The sequence below is a fragment of the Dendrobium catenatum genome, unplaced genomic scaffold (assembly GCF_001605985.2).
Source record: "Dendrobium catenatum unplaced genomic scaffold, ASM160598v2 fragScaff_scaffold_313, whole genome shotgun sequence".
NCBI classification, from domain to species: Eukaryota; Viridiplantae; Streptophyta; class Magnoliopsida; order Asparagales; family Orchidaceae; genus Dendrobium; species Dendrobium catenatum.
This window is the reverse complement of record NW_021318775.1, coordinates 1,064,770-1,081,325: the sequence shown is the minus strand read 5'-3', so window position 1 is coordinate 1,081,325 and position 16,556 is coordinate 1,064,770. Positions and strand designations below refer to the sequence as shown.

Below are 16,556 nucleotides of genomic sequence, written 5' to 3'. Positions count from 1 at the left end.
TGAGCCGACTCGAATAAATACTAATATTTTTAAAATAATTTAATTTTATTTATTAAATTTAAATATTAAAAATTAATAAAAAAAACTACCTAATTTTTATTTAAATGTTAAATATTACATCTTTTTTTTTTCTAAATTTTTTCTAAGTTTTAAAAATCCCGCCTAATTCTTAAAAATCATGCATAAATTTTAAAATTCCTGACCATGACTCACGAGCTGGGTCGAGCTTGTTTACTATGAGATGAGCTCGAGTTCGAGCTCACTTTCGAACTAACGAGCCGAGCTCGGTAAGGGCCTAAATTCGACTCATTTACACCCCTAGATAAAAATAAGATAATCATTTTGAATCATACATTTGATCCGATGACCCCCTAAACCATTATGGTCAAGATTTGATTTTGTACTTATAATATTGTTACAAATCCCTTCAAGTTGTATAAGCTCGCACAACATTATTTCCTTCAAATTTATGGACACCAATTCTTAATATTTTTAATTATCACTTTTGAAATAAATAAAAATTAAAACAAAAGTAAAAAAGTATTATAGTTTTTCATAAATGATAAACTATCAAGAAACCTATAATAAAATTTAAACTATCTAAAAAATATTTAGGATGAGACGATTTTTTTATTATTTTATAAAATAATTTTTTAGTACAAAATTTCTAATTCAAAATTTTGTTTTACAAAAAAATTATTAAAAATAGTAAAAAGTCATCCTAAATCAGCGAAATTATTCTGTGAAGATACAGGCGTCGACCGGAGATGAATCAAAACGCGTCACGTCACCCTATTGCACTGTATCATGACTGTGTATTGGGTGACGTGACGCGCTCTGATTCACCTCCGTACGATTCGATGTCAAATTAAAATAATTTCTACCTAAATAAAACCTTATTAATTTGAGATGATTTTTTTATTATTTTTTGAAAGTGCTTTTTAATAAAAAAATTTAGTCAGTAAAACTAAGCGTCATTTATAGCCTTTACATAGTAATAAATAGGTCACTTGAGAAGAAATTAATATGTGATGTCCTCATATGTGTGGAGATCTTCATAATGTTCGTAGCTTACATTAATCTAATTAAGCCCTTTGGCTTATCAACGTAACTTTTCTTAAATACAGTGTCATTCGTACTATCTTTGCTCACTGAACAGCCTCCGGCTATCACTCGAACGCACGAAGAAATCCATCACTAACTTCCTCTCTCCGTTCACTTTTTCGGCATCTCGGTCTCCCACTCGACTAGTGTTCGATTCCAGGGAAGACATCAGATCCAGATCCAAAACCCTAACCTATAGATCCAGATCCAAAACCCTAACCTATAGTTAACTTTCGCCTACCAATCGAGATGGAGGAGGCGCTCGAGATGGCGCGGGCTAAGGATACTAAGGAGCGGTTGGCAGCCGTTGAGCGGCTTCACCAGTCTCTGGAGTCGTCTCGTCGGAGTCTTTCTGCTGGCGAGGTATCTTCGCTTGTCGACTGCTGCATGGATCTACTGCGGGACAACAATTTTCGGGTGGCACAGGGGGCGCTGCAGGCGCTCTCCTCCGCCGCCGTTCTCGCTGGCGAACACCTCAAGCTCCACATTAATGGTCTTGTACCTGCGATTGTGGAGCGCCTTGGAGATGGAAAGCAGCCCGTTCGTGACGCCGCGCGCCAGCTCCTTGTCACTCTCATGGAGGTTAGGTTAACGCGGCCAAATTGTGCTTAATTCGTATTTTTTATTTGCTTGTTTCTGTGTATGGGCTTCATCAGGATCTGGGGAAGTTATGGTTGTTTGATATCGATGAATATGCTTGTTGGAAGCTTGATAACATTTCCAATTTTTCTTACGCTGCTAGCAATGGGACATTGAAAGCTTCTTCATACATAACAAGGCTTCTTTTGGGTTAGTTAAAGTATAGGAAAAGTTTGGTTTAGTTAGTTTGGCAAATGTGCTTTTGCTGAATCTTGATAGGTTTTTGGATTCTGGGGTATCCATGATTTCTGGTTTATTCCCCGAATTGTTGAGGTGTTAGATGTGTGATCAAGTTTTGGCCATTTACTTTGGATGCCGATTAAGGTACTTTTTCTGGGTTGCAAATCTTATTATTACCTGCAGAAAGTCTCAGGCGGATGCATGCTAATCTGGGCTTTGAGTATAATTAATGGATATAGATGTATTATAAGTTCTTTTACACTCTTTGGGATTAGTATCCTGGGGTTTTGTGTATCTTATATGCAACTGGAAGGTGGCAGCTTCCTACTGCCTTTGGAATATTTTAATTCTCTTACATCATCTCCTTATGCCTTGGCTATTCTGAATAAAATTAAATTTTTTCTCTTATTGATATGCAGCTACTGGGAAAGTTGGATTGCAATACTATAATCATTTGATACTGAAAAATCTTGAAATTTGTACACAATATATTTTGTTTGCATTGTCATAATAGAATTCTTCTGTTAGCTTAAGATGTACTATTCGTTATTGTTTCTAGCTCCATGTTTTGTTCATCTGCATAGCCGAAGTGCTATGAGTGATTTTCAGAAAATAACAATTATTTGATAATATTGGCCATCGCTACCTGCATATCAGAGCAAGTTAAGCTCCTTGCCTTTTCTATGAACTCTTTTTCTTCCTCCTCTATCCATTGCTCATCTGTGAAAATCAAGTTATTTGCAAACATGCATAGCTGGGCCATTTTATTTATTTCTTAATTATTGTAGCCACTGTGGATTATGTCTTTACCAATCGTTTGTACAAAGCTTGTGTAGTTGGGTGTCCTAGGTGTTTAAAAAAGTTTGTTCTGTTCTGTTTAGCAATGATAAAATCCTTGTGATCTTTTCATTTATATTTATGTATGAATAGTTTGGATGTTTTCGCATATTTATTGTCTTCTTTCCTCTTTTGCTCCTTTGTAACTCTTTAAGTTGTCTTTTCATTGTCTTTCCCTACTGGTCAATTTATATGTTGAGACAGAGCAATATTTTGCAACATCCAAGTGCGTGTATGGCATTTTATTAACTTTTTTTATGATGGCATTATACTATTCATAGTTAAGATAGCCAGCTTAAGTACTCTCTTTAATTTTTAATGAATTAATATTTCTAATGTTTGAGAGGTTTGTTCATAGGTATCCTCACCAACAATTATTGTTGAAAGGGCTGGAGCCTATGCTTGGACCCACAAAAGCTGGCGAGTTCGAGAAGAGTTTGCACGTACGGTTAGCACTGCAGTTAGCCTATTTGCTTCCACAGAACTTACTTTGCAACGAGTTCTACTTTCTCCGGTATGTATATATTTTACTTTAGCTGCACTCTTGCAAATTCTTATTTCCATTTCTCTATAAGATGTCATGTTTAACTTGTTTATGATTTATATCTTTTATGTGTTTTATTATATTATTGATGAAAAATCTATATAGTTGACATGAGTAGTTGGGATATGGATGAGATGCTAATGGTGTCGATTCATGAAAACTAAAGTGCTGCAGTTTAATTTCTTACTTTGTCCTTGCTTTGTAGGTTCTGCAATTGCTTAATGATCCAAACCTTAGTGTTCGAGAAGCTGCTAGTTCCTCAATTGAGGTCAGCTGATTGTACTTCCAGAGCTTGTTTAGATTCTAATATTGCAAACTTTTCTTTCCAAACCTAAATTTTGTGCTCTGGTCTTCTTAGGTACTTTCTTCATACTTTGTGTTGCTATCGCCTTTTCTGTAAACCATCTGTGGCTTTCATTTATTAGTGGAGTTGTTTTTTTCTAACTAATAAGCTGTTTATGCAAGTTTTTCAATCACACGAAGTCTAACATGATGGATGACTAGAGTGACTACAGTAGTAGTTGCATTGCAATCCCAAGCAGTTTCCATATTTCAGTTTTAGAATTAAATGAAGGAAATGCAGCTGTCAGCAGGAATAATGGAATCATTTCACTTGAAATATTCTCAATTTCAGAGGCTGTCTTTGGAAAGATTAAGCAGAGCTTTCTGAAATGGTAGATGGCTGGGAGTTTACATGGGTTTTAAAGATGCTGTGATTGACTGATTCAGCTGTCCATAACGAATGGATTTCATGTTCAGAGCATAGCAACTTAATTTAGTTCACAAATCAGTGGAGGTATGTGGAGAGCAGTAGCCTAACCGTAAGACAGGAGAAAGAATATAAAGGGATGTAGAAAGAGGGGAAATTGAAATTGAAGTAGAGGGTAGATATTGTGAATGAGAGAGGAGAGTGAGTTGACAACCAATGGGGGATTTTGGGAAGGAATCTCAGGGGAGAGAGAATAGTGTGCGGGGAATCGAAGAAAAATGACAGGCCCATTAGAAAATTGTATGAGGGGAGAGGGTCTCATGAGGGAGGTTAACAAGAAAGATATTCATAAATTTAGTGAGGAAGAAATAAATAGAGAAAATTTGGGAGGGAGATAGAGCGAAGTGAGGATAGATGCTGGAGAGAATTATACTTCGGTAAAAAAAATCATTGATCAATAATTAGCTCCATGGCCATCAATCCCTCAATGGTATGAAGAATTCTCCTTTGGAGGGTTATGAGAGAGAAATTAATCAAATAGAATTGGAGAGTTCAAGCTCATTATGTGTCACCTATGAATCCTCTAATGTTAGTCGATGCAACAACTGAATGAGGAATTGATGGTCGCATTAAGGAACCCATGCAAACTCATCTAACAAAATATACTCTTAACATTTAATGTAGTTGGAGTTGGTGGAGGAACTAGATTGCCTGAGATGCATAAACTGCAGTTGCATAGATATCTACTGGAAAATTTGTAGGTTTGAAAGTGTCTCTATATGGTAGTAAATATTCAATGGTTAAAAGATGGATTAATGTTCATGTTACTAGACAAATGAATAGTATGTTTATTTGGTCTAGACTTTTCAACTATTTGATATCATCCCAAAGGCTTGGACATTTAACATTTTTGTATGCATCACCTCAACTATCCAACTTGAATGCTTCCCTTTTAATAGCCAACATTCAACACCATAAAGCATTGCAGGTCTCACCACCATCTTATAGAATTTTCCCTTAAGTTTGAGGGCGACTTTTCTATCGCACAACATGCTCGATGCATTTCTCCACTTCAACCATCCAACTTGAATTCTGCTGATAATATCCCCATCTAGTTCACCATCACTATGAATAATAGATCAAAGATATCTAAAACGTGTACTCTTATTAATGACTTGATAGCTCAAAGTCACAATCCCCTCAGTAGGTCTATTGCTACTAAAATTACACTCCATATGTTCAATTTTAGATCTACTCAAGCGAAAACCTTTAGATTCTAAGATTGACTTTCATAATTCATGTTTACCTTCAACTCCCTCTCTAGTCTTATCAAAAAGAAGAATATCATCAGCAAAAAACATATACCAAGGTATATTTTCTTGCAAATGTCTAGTGAGAACATCCATGACTAAAGCAAAAAGATATGGGCTTAAGGCTGATCCTTGATATAATCCAACCGAAATAGGAAAATATTTGGTCAAATCACCTTGTGTTTGAACACAACTAATAGCTCATGCATACATATCTTTAATGATTTGAATATAAGCGTTATTAACTCTAAAGACCCACACATTACCATGGACTAAGAAAAAATTAAAAAGGTTTGTAGGCTTGACTGGGATGGAAGAGTTTAGATAAATGAAACATTTCACATTGAAATTCCTTTGAATTTTTGTTGTTGAATAGAGACTGAAAAATAAAGTTTAGGTGTCCTAGGAGATAAAGCTAAAGCCAGCGATTACTATCATGATTTGATGTTTGATTGGAATTTTAATAGGGGTTTTGGTGGATACACAACATGCTGTTTGAGTTTGTACTTGAGTGATCATTTTTTAGAAGGTAAATCCTTGAACACATCTTCTCAATTTCAATCTTTATTTTGAGTTCAAGTCTTTAAAATGATAAAGATTAAATGACCTTATGCTCCCAAATCTATTTCCAAGTTGTAATATTCCTTTTATTTGCACCAAGGGTAGATGAGAAATTACCTTTTTGAGCAACAAATCTTATTATTGTGATGTTCCATAAATAAGATTTTATTGAGAGAATACTTGTTTGTCTTTAGTTTGCTCTCTAGATGATTTAAAGGACATGAGAGAATTATTGCGATTTGTCTTTGTTATTGGTTTAGCCGACCCCACGTACTGGGACAAAGGCTTGATGTTGTTGTATTGGTTCTCCTTGAAATTCTTCATTTTTTTAGGGGAAACCCACAGTGGGTCTACGCACTGATATAAATGGCAAAATTACAAAATCCTTAAAGGGACCTCGAGCTCTACTAACGCTCTGCCGAGCTACAAGCCAAAAAACCAAAAAACCTAAGAGCTCAAGTTCCCTTCTAAGCCAAAATATAAAATTTCCTAGATACATTCTACGGTGTTCAAAAATGAGCACCCAAAAATTAAGGAAGTAACCCAAAAAAAGTCTCAGGTCTTGCTCCAAGATCCAAAACTGATGCGAACTATAATCTGCCAAAAAAGGATCCTGCAAAACAAAATTTAAAATAGAAGGATAAAAGCACAGAAAAACGTACATACTTCAATGAGATAATGTCCGATGGCGGCTGAAATATAGACTATCCCTACAAAGAGACAAGTAATTCTTAGAAAACATATTAGCTTCCATACAGAACCAGCAAACCCGGCTGAAACAATTACCCCCCAACATAACCATAGAAGTCCAGATCCACCTGCTCAAACCCTTCCAGAAAACACTGAGAGCCAGCAGAACGAAAAGGAGCCAGTAAACACCAAAACAACACAACCAGTAATCCCCACAGGAGCAATTGCTAGAATTCAAAAGAAAGCACCGCAACCAACTAACATAATCCTCAATGATCCAACCCAGAAGAAGATTATCCAACTCAAAATTAAACTGCAAACTAACAAAAACTATCCAACAAAACAATAGAACCCCAAAAACACCAGCTAAGTCAAAGTTCAAAACACCCCCACAGAGCTTAATCCGATGAACCAACCCAGAAAAAATACCACACCACGAGAGGAAATGGAGCAGAAAAACAAAACACCATAGCAACTCCAGAGAAGGAGACACGAGAAAATTACATTCTGACATAAGGAAAAGAACATTTATCCAAATTGATGAGGCCGTTCAAAGCAGCAGGAGCATTTTTACCAACAATGTCAATCAATTTAGCCTTACCAGCACCAAAACAAGCCAACCAGGTAGCACAAGCATTAGCCTCCTTTTAAATAAAGGAATTGTGAACATTGATAGAATTCATCAAAATCCTAATGTCTCTAATAGTATAAAAGGCCTCCGGATGACACATCAAGTTTCAATCATTAAATAAACACTGAATGTGAAAATTAGTCTCAGTTTCAATAATAATATTGACAATACCAAGGGCCAAACACCAATTTAAACCATGAAGGATAGCAGCAAAAATAGCCAAATAATAGCTCCTATCAAAAGGCCCCACAAAACTAATTAAAACCTTACCAGAGCCATCTATGATGATACCCCCAATCCCCAAATTTTCGAAATTATGCATAGCACTCACATTCAGCTTGAAATTACCATCCAGAGGCCTAACCCAATGAACCAACCGAGTTGTAGTAAGAAGCATAGGAAAATTCAAAGAGATCCCTAAATCCAGGGCCACAAAGAAATAATTGTTGAAACTTTTCAAAGAAATTAAATTAACAGAAAAGTTAGGGTTTATATGAAATAATGGTCTATAATAAGTTATGCATTATGGTTTACTTCATAGTCATTAAATGACAATTGATCTCAGAACAAAGGCTTAGATATTCATTAGAGAAAACATCATATAAATGGATGATTGATAAAAGTGGATTTGAGATTGAGAGAGAAGTGATAGATGTTTATTTGAGATCTAGGTGAATTCAAGCGGCACTAAATTATACTGAAAATTTAGGGTTAGTTTGGGGTAGCTGAAGCTTATTGTAAAGGTAGTTACAAAATTGTTGGGGAGAAAGCAACTTTGAAAATTGTTGTAGGGATTATAAATATTTTTTTTTAAAAAATTCGGACAACAACTTTCTTATAGTGACCTCACTAGCACATCTAGTCAGATATTCTCAAGAGCGATTTCCCACCATTAAAATATTTGAAAAATAGTTAGCACTAGCCATATGGATGTGTGGCAGTGTCTGAAAGGCAAAATAGTGAGAAAGCTGCCCCCAGAAGACCCACGATCAATATATGTTAGAAGAGTTTTCAAAATGTGTTTACATTCTTCTAAAGAAAGTGACATGCAAAATCTAATGCATTGTGATTCTCTGACAAGTCACTGCAGACCTTTGAGAGTGTTACTGATGTGAAATATATAAGTAAACAAGAATTGCTTTTGGAACTTAATAATAATGTGAACTTTAACCTTGCTAATCGTAAACTTATGTTTCACCAAGTTAGATTCTTAGAAATTTCCGTTAGAAGTTTATGTAATAGCAAACGATTTCAAATGAGATTAACATGATACTTGCAAGTAACAACAAAATAAGAAAGTAAAACTAATGGCAATGAAACAAAAATATACAGCTTAATAATGAGAAGTGTTCACCCTGAGTTCCCTCACTCTCGCTCTTCAAATTGAGATTTAACGGAGAAAGGGTAGAAGTAACCCTAGTGATGCCACCACAAGACAAGTGACGCGTAAGGTATTGTCCACCGGAGAAGTAGCCAGAGGAGGAGAAGTTGATGGTCGGCCGACGGTTTGCCAATATCCCGTTGGTCGTTGCTCGTCAATCGTCTCGGCGAGATGATAGAGTATGCGATTTATGTAGCTCTACACTGAATCCTCGTATTCCCAATCTGGGGATTGCAAGATGTCGATTTCCCCTTGAGCATTGTATGCGAATCCGTACTCGACCTCAGGGTCGAACGTGCACTAATGGTAGATGGGAGGAGGAAGTTTGTCTTCTCTTCTTTGCTCTAAAACTCATGAAAGAATTAGGGTGTCCAATAGAAACAATGGGAGAGGAGGGGCCGGCCAAGGAGAGAGGGAAGGTTTGTGGGTTATGTTAGGTTTAGGTTTGGGAAATCCCAATAAACATGAAATTAATTTTAGGTTTAATTGATTTTGGAGGGAATTGAGTTTGACATAGAGTTCAAATTCAAATAGGTTTTAGAGATTAAAGAAGAAAATCAATGGAGGTGGGCTAGTATGGGGGGGGGGTGGCATCTAGCCAGGTGGGGGGGGGGGGTGGCATCTAGTGAGAGGGAGGTGGGTTTTGGGAGGAGATTTAAAAGTTTCCTAAATGAGTTCTCTAATTTAAGAAAAGGATAATTAAATCAAATTGGACTTAGATTTGAAACTTTCCTAATTTAGCTTTTGTTAATTTAGGAAATTATTTGAAATTCAAAATTTGAATTTCAAATTGAGGTAATTTATGTCCCAAATTAATTAGGCTAGTTTAGGTAAATAATAATGATGATTGAATTCATCATTAAAGGGGAAGGAGGGTGTGGCTGGCGGTGGAGCTTGAGGACAAGGTTTGGCCAGTGGTTGTGAGGGCTTGGCTGGCGATTATGGATGGGGGAGGGCTAGAGGCCGATGGGTAGGAGGATGGTGGGGAGGTGGCCGGCGTTTAGGGCAATGGGAGGGTACAGCCGGCGGCTTGGAAGGTGAATGGTGGTCGGCCGGTGGGAGAAAAAGGGGCAAGAAGAAGATAAGCCGCGAGCAACAGACTCTTCCAATGATTGACGCGTATTGCGGTCACCCTCACTTAGGGTTCTCTCTTCTCTCTAGTGCACACACAAGAAGAAGTCAAATATGAAATTTTTATTTAATCATTCATTAACCTCTTACAAAGCACAAGACATCTATATATAGGCCTCAATAATAAAGAAAGACTCAAATGCCCTCAGGGCTACAATAAGAACTCACTACCCATAGGGGTAAATTAGGAAAACTAAAATGCAAAATAAATAAAACATAGAATACATGAAAAGTAAAGACTCTGAATCGTAGTCGTTGACCTACTATTCCGTCGATGATACACATGTCGAAATCTCTGGCTGATGTCCTCATCATTCTCCCCATGTGGGAGAAAGCTCGACCCCGTCAAGTAAGCATCCCTGGAACTCTCGTACCACTCTAGCAGATCAGGGTCCAATCTCTCCAGCACCTCACGGTCGATCCACGTGTTCTCCGTCCCCGTTTTCCCTGTCCATTGAACTAGATACCTTCAGCTTCCACTGCCTTTAGTGGAAATAATCTCTTCACTAAGTATTGCCTCAACCTTTTTCGTAGTGGGTAAAAAAGGGATGTTTGGGAGTGGAGGTAAGCTAGGGTTCTCACTAGGTAGGTTCACACAAGGCTCATTATTTAGTGGATTAGAGGGGTTGAACTCTGGACCCTTAAAAGCTACTAGGTCTTCGATGTTAAACATATGATTAATGTTAAAACCTTTAGGAAGGTCTAACGCATAAGCGTTACTATTTATTTTTGATGTTATTTTAAAAGGTCATGCGCTTCTCACATTTAACTTTTTAACGATCCATTGTGGGAAGCGCTCCAGACAAAATCCAAACCATTACAAAGTTTCCATCTTCAAATTCTTTGAATCGTTTCTTGAGATCCGCATTAAGTTTGTAGTTAGCATTGCTTTGTTCAATCTTTTTATTAATTTTTTTGTGCAATTCTTGTAGATGTGATGCAAATGCAGATGATCTATACTTTTACCCATAGAGATTAAGTCTATAGGCTCTCTAGGTTGGTATCCGAACACAATTTCAGCTGGATTCATACCCGTGTTCGATTCACAGAGTTGTTATAAGCCAACTCAGCTATAGGTAACTTGGAATCCCAATATCGAATGTGTTCACCTACTAGGGTCCTTGTTATAAGCCTAAGCTCCTATTCACAACTTCTGTTTGCCTATCAGTTTGTGGGTGAAAGGAAGTGGACAATTGGAGTTTGGTACCCATTTTGTGCCAGTCTTCCAAAAATAGCTAGTGAACTTAACATTCTATCTGAAACTATGATTTTAGGAAGGCCATGAAGTCTAACTACCTCATCGAAATATAGTTTTGCAATGCGAGAGGTGTCAAAAGTCTTGGAACAGGGAATGAAGTGTGCCATTTTTGAGAATCGGTCGACTACCACATAGACATAATCATGCTTCCTAATGGTCTTGGGTAGTCCGAGGACCATTAGAGAGATTTTTGGTAAAGAATTTGCATACAGACAGACCTGTGGTTTTTTTAGCTTGTGAGCTAGTCTCCTTTCCCCTTCCCCTCTATTACTTCGTCTCGGTCATCTACCTTTACTTTTCTATCCATGGTTCCCATCTCATTTGTATCATTCTTCTCTTGCGAGCTTGGTGGTGTTTGCTTCCATGTTTTGGTTGGCATTTGCTGGAGGACTGTGGACTTGTGTCAGATCATTTCAGTGGTAGATTATGGGTGAGATCTATCCTTTGAGCACATATCCTTTATATTTCGAGCTTTGCATGAGAGATGGCCGCTTGTCGGTTGTTCTGAGGGTAGCCTTGTTGTTGTTTCTTTATGTTTATGGATTTTGTAAGCTGTTTCTAGAACCTGTTTCTACTTTTAGTTTTATATGTGGATGCTTATGCTTCATTGAAAGGAAAAGTTTTCTAGTTGCTTTCCTAAGTGTTCTATATCCAATATTTAGACTTAGCTTACATCAGTTTTCTTGTAGAGTCGTCAATCTGGTGCCCGTCTACTTCGACTAGCCCAAAACCAAATAGGGTTCTACCGACATGCATATAATCATACAAGGTATATGCTTTTATGAATAACCAACAATCATTACATAAATCAATATGTCAGATATGATTGATATATTTGCTATGATTTATAGGAATGAGGTTCATTTTATTTAACAAAGCTAAATTAGATAAATTTAATTGTTCCAACATAAACTTACATGAATAAGAACTAATGAGCAATAAATCACTCCCAGGCTGATTCATTAAGAATGATAGCAAATGTTACTACATGTATGATTTTATGCTAAGGAATTCAACATAGGACTTGCAATTTAAATAGTTATAAGGGAGCCTATTACAATTGGCATGGATTACACCCCTAACAAAGAATTGTACATTTATACAAAAAATAAATAACAATACCTACCTCTAGGAGAGTGACACAAGATCCAAAGCCAAAAGATGCTCTATTGATCACACCTCGAGGGTAAAGCTCGAAAGTCCTACAAACAATAAATTCTATTTTTTAATATAACACTAAATGACTCCAATATATAAAACACAAAGCTCACACAAGTCAACCTAAACTTTGTTAGAAAAACCTACAAGATTTAACATGAAATAATGATGTCAAAGGTATCTAAACAATGTATGATTCCCTAATTTTTGAACTAAATTGCAACATAAAAAGAGAACATACCAACATGAATAAAAAATACAAAATCATGTAAGTATGATTAACTAAGATCTAATGTCTCCAATCAAATTTAAGAATTCAAATAACAATAATGATAATATTAACTTAACCCTTGTTAAATGATATCACACAACGAGGGAAGGAGGAGGAAGGCTCAAACTTGATCCAAGAGAAAGAAGGAAAAAAAAAAGAAAAGAAAAAGGCAAGGAAAGATGGAAGGAAAGAGGGAAAACTCACTGCACAAGGAGAGGAGTTTGAGAAGAGTTTGCCGAGAGTTACCATTGTGAGGAAGAAACAAAGGAGGCTAGGCGGCTGCTGCGAGAGGGAAGAGAAGTATTCGATGCCCTAGGTTCCTTACTAGGCTCAAATGACTAGAGAGGGATGCTATAGGAGGGAGAAATCAATTCAAATGGGAAACAATCATGTGATTTACGCGATTGGGGAGAGAGACGAGGCGAAACAGTGGTTGATGTGCGTCTGCGTGATCCACGTGAAGGAGCGGGAGGAGGGTCGGTTCGGCTGCTTGCATGTGCAGGAGAAATTGGACCGGTTATGTGCGGTTCAGGTTATAACAGATTTAATGAAATCTTGTGGAGTAATTGTGGGATTTGTCAAGAAATCTGATTACCTATCCAAAATGTAATTCTCCACTTGTGGCTTACTTGCCTAAGAAAATAGATTATATGAACCGAACCTCTATATTGTTTTTTTTGTGATTCTAGAGAGTCCTCTAAAAAATCCTTTTTCTTTTCTACAATATCTCACAGTCCCTACATTGCATGTATATATGCACTTTTGATACCAAATAGAGCAAAAATTTCCTGAGAGGATAAGAATTCCAAATTTGTTCTTATTAAACATAAATGTATAATACTGGTTGAAATTTTCTGTTTCTTTCCCTTTATTTATTTTTATGATAGGGGGAAAAATTAAGCATGAGGAGTATTTTCACGAATATATCGCCTGATTTACCTGAACAACCCCAAAATCCATTTAGGGTTGATTTGGTATTACTTGATACGTTGAAGTTCAACTCATTTGGTATTTAATCAATACATGTATGCATATCAGATGAAGGTGAGAGAAACTGAGTTGATGGCTTTTATGAAATTATTGAAAATTGCATTAATGAATGTTTGGTATTTCAAGTTGGACATGCAGCATTGCGACTTTGGTTGAGAAAGACTTAACTTCCCTTGTGCATGAAGTATATGCATCAATACTTTGATGGAAAATATTTTAAGACTTTAAAATGCCTTCCATTATATCCTTCTATGCAGGAGATGTACACCCAGGTTGGACCTCAGTTTCTCGAAGAACTGAACCGTCACCAGCTCCCATCATCCATGGTAATGATCAAATATTTCATTCCAATTTTATTTGTTTTTTGTGGATCATTCTGGAGAAACAGATGTTCTTCTTCTTCCAATATTTTTTTTCAGAAATATTGCATGAAGGAGTGACATTAATTATATTCCTTTTATCAACTTTGAGTTGCAGATGAAAGATATTAGTGCTAGACTGGCAAGAATAGAACCAAAAGTTCACCAATCAGATGGAGCTGGAGCTCATTTCATCTCCACCGAAATTAAGTCATCTAATGTTAGCCACAAAAAAGGCAGTCCTAGGACTAAGAGTACTCCCAGGGAAACCTCACTTTTTGGAGGTTTGTTCTACTTTCTTAGCAGTCTCAAACACCTTTTTTGTTCTTCTAAATTACTAGGAAATTTGTAATAAGTTTGTTGCCATCTCACACCAATACCATTTGCTCAGCTGGAAACTTGAGTTTAACAATTTTCAGCAGTTTTACGGTCTGCCTTATTATTATGCAATTTTTTTTTTTCATTATATGAAAATTAATTGACCACATTGTCAATGGACAGGGTGAGCATGTTTTATTTCTTCAAGGTAGTACTTTTTATTTTTTATTTTTGGATTATTAATTTAAAACAGTTATGACATCTTCACCTTTATGGATTTGAGTTGTTGGTAACAAAGAAGTCACTGTGATGATTGAGGCATATGATTGTATTAGGGAGAGATTTTAAGCAGTCTTGAGGTAGTGAAAAAATAGACTACATGGTTCGCACAACATATAAATTGCGAGAGGCGGGATTAAGATGCACCAAACAGTTTGGCAGTTATAAATAGTGTGAAGAGGCAAGTTAGAATATGCAGGATAAGGTAGGAGGGGTTGATGAAAGTTGAATGGCTAAAATTGTGCAAAATACTTGGAATCAACACTACATGTTGCATTCTCCAGTGGGGAATAACCATATAAAAGCCAATTACAAATTATTACTATGCAATTGGCTAATGATGATAATGATGTTGATTGTACCAATAAGGCAGGTAGATATAATTAGTGTGTAACAGTAAGAGAAAATTTGTAGGATACGAATTAAGAAGAGACAGGCCAAAAGATAACATGGCTAAAATTATGAAAAAGGCTCCCATCATGTTGCACTCATAAATGGAGGAAGATTTTAAAAGCCAACCTTAAGTAATTATGTGTAATGGTTATGTATGATGACATCCTCAACATCACTAAATCTTAATTTTAGAGCTCTTGTTTTTTTAATTTCATTTTACAAAAACCATATGTTTGATTGATTGATACCAGTAATTTAAATTGTAGAGCTTGTTGCTGGAATACATAAGCTTTAATAATTTGTTTGATTAGTTTTTTAGTAAAATATAATGAATTTTGATTTATGTAGTTATGATGCACTTGTTAGTAGAATTTTCTGCATGCTAATTTTAGATTACCTAAGCAAGTGCGTACTTGGAAACTAAGCTTACATGGAAGCAATAGGTTTATAGTCTTTGCTGTCATCATCATTAGCCTTATCTTAACTATTTGGGTTGGCGTTATAAATCCTCAAATTTCCTTCATTTCTAATTAGAGATACTTGAGGTGCTAAACTTATTCTTAGCAAGTTATTTTGAACAACTTCTATATTACCTTGTGCTAAACCTTCTTGTTTCTAGTCCCTTGACACTAATTTTATGTAATCTCTTAAGAGAAATTATTAGGTGTGGAACCCAAGTTCTATGTGTGGCAAATAAGATTACCCAATTGTCCTACTTTTTACAGAGTTGTGAAGAACATTTATCTTAACTTTTTGCTGTTATCCTATTTCTGTCATGTCTGCATTGTGTCATGCCTGTGTCATTGTGTCCATGTTGGAGTGGCCCTGGCATTGTGTCCGTGTCATGTAATGTCTATGCCACTGTTTTTGTGTTTCATTGGTGGGCGTGGTTTGTTTGAAATCTATCAAGCCACCCTAGTTTGTGTTATGCTTCTATTGCGCTTTCTCATGCTAGCATTCTTGGATATAAAATCAATTATTGCTTTCAAAATAATTTTTTTCTCATTAATCTATCACAATGATTTGATCTAGTAATCAAATGCCGACTTTATATATTCATTACATCTAATCCTTTTTTCATTTTACAAAGATGTTTGTCAGTTAGCATGATCTTTATTTGAAGTTTTGTATTTCTTCTTCAAACTAACACATACTTCATTCAACACATATTAAATATTGCGTAATTAATCATATTTAAGTAAATTTTTTACTCATTGTTGTCATCAGCAGAGTTTTTTTAATTGCTATGAGGTAGATGTTTCTTCTTTTTTTTTTATCTAGGGTCTTTCTTCTTTGTTGTCCAGGTCCACCATTGTCACCTTGAGTGCTTTCTTGCCTTTCTTTGTTAATCTATCCTTCTTTACAAGCGAACATTCCCATTGAAAAGGCCTGAGCTTTTTGCAGTTCTAGTATGTTCTATCCTCCTTTTCCCATCATGTGCACCATATCTAAATTTATCTTTAGAATTCTTAAAATTACTTTTCTTATTTCGGTGCTTGTGATTGTTCTTTTTCATCATATTCATGAAGCGTCTTATTTGTTGTGCAATATTTTGGGGCTGTCTCTTGGATTATGTATCGTCACTATCATCTACAATTTGACTTTTGAGGGTGACCATTTTGACATTTTTGGCAAGGTTTCTTCTTCATCTCTTGAGGAAATTTTTGTTCAGGTACTACCAAAAAATCCTGTAGTTAATCAATAAAATAAATAGATAACTTTTATGTCAGATATTCAACAGTTTGGGTAGAGAGCTAAAAACCTTATCAACTCGTATGGTATGTTCTTTACCAAGTGCATGAGTTCTTTGGTG

The 16,556-nt window shown here is 36.0% G+C and overlaps 1 protein-coding gene across 1 annotated transcript in view; it reads left to right on the top strand.

Annotated features, from left to right (window-relative positions):
- Positions 1–1,119: 1,119 nt before the first annotated feature.
- LOC110092697 (CLIP-associated protein) overlaps positions 1,120–16,556 on the top strand; it is a 39,276-nt gene continuing 23,839 nt past the window's right edge. The window contains 5 exon segments of the mRNA XM_020817350.2: positions 1,120–1,686; positions 3,119–3,274; positions 3,510–3,572; positions 13,652–13,720; positions 13,872–14,037. Of these exon segments, the coding sequence (XP_020673009.2) occupies positions 1,354–1,686; positions 3,119–3,274; positions 3,510–3,572; positions 13,652–13,720; positions 13,872–14,037 (787 nt within the window). The 5' untranslated portion in view covers positions 1,120–1,353.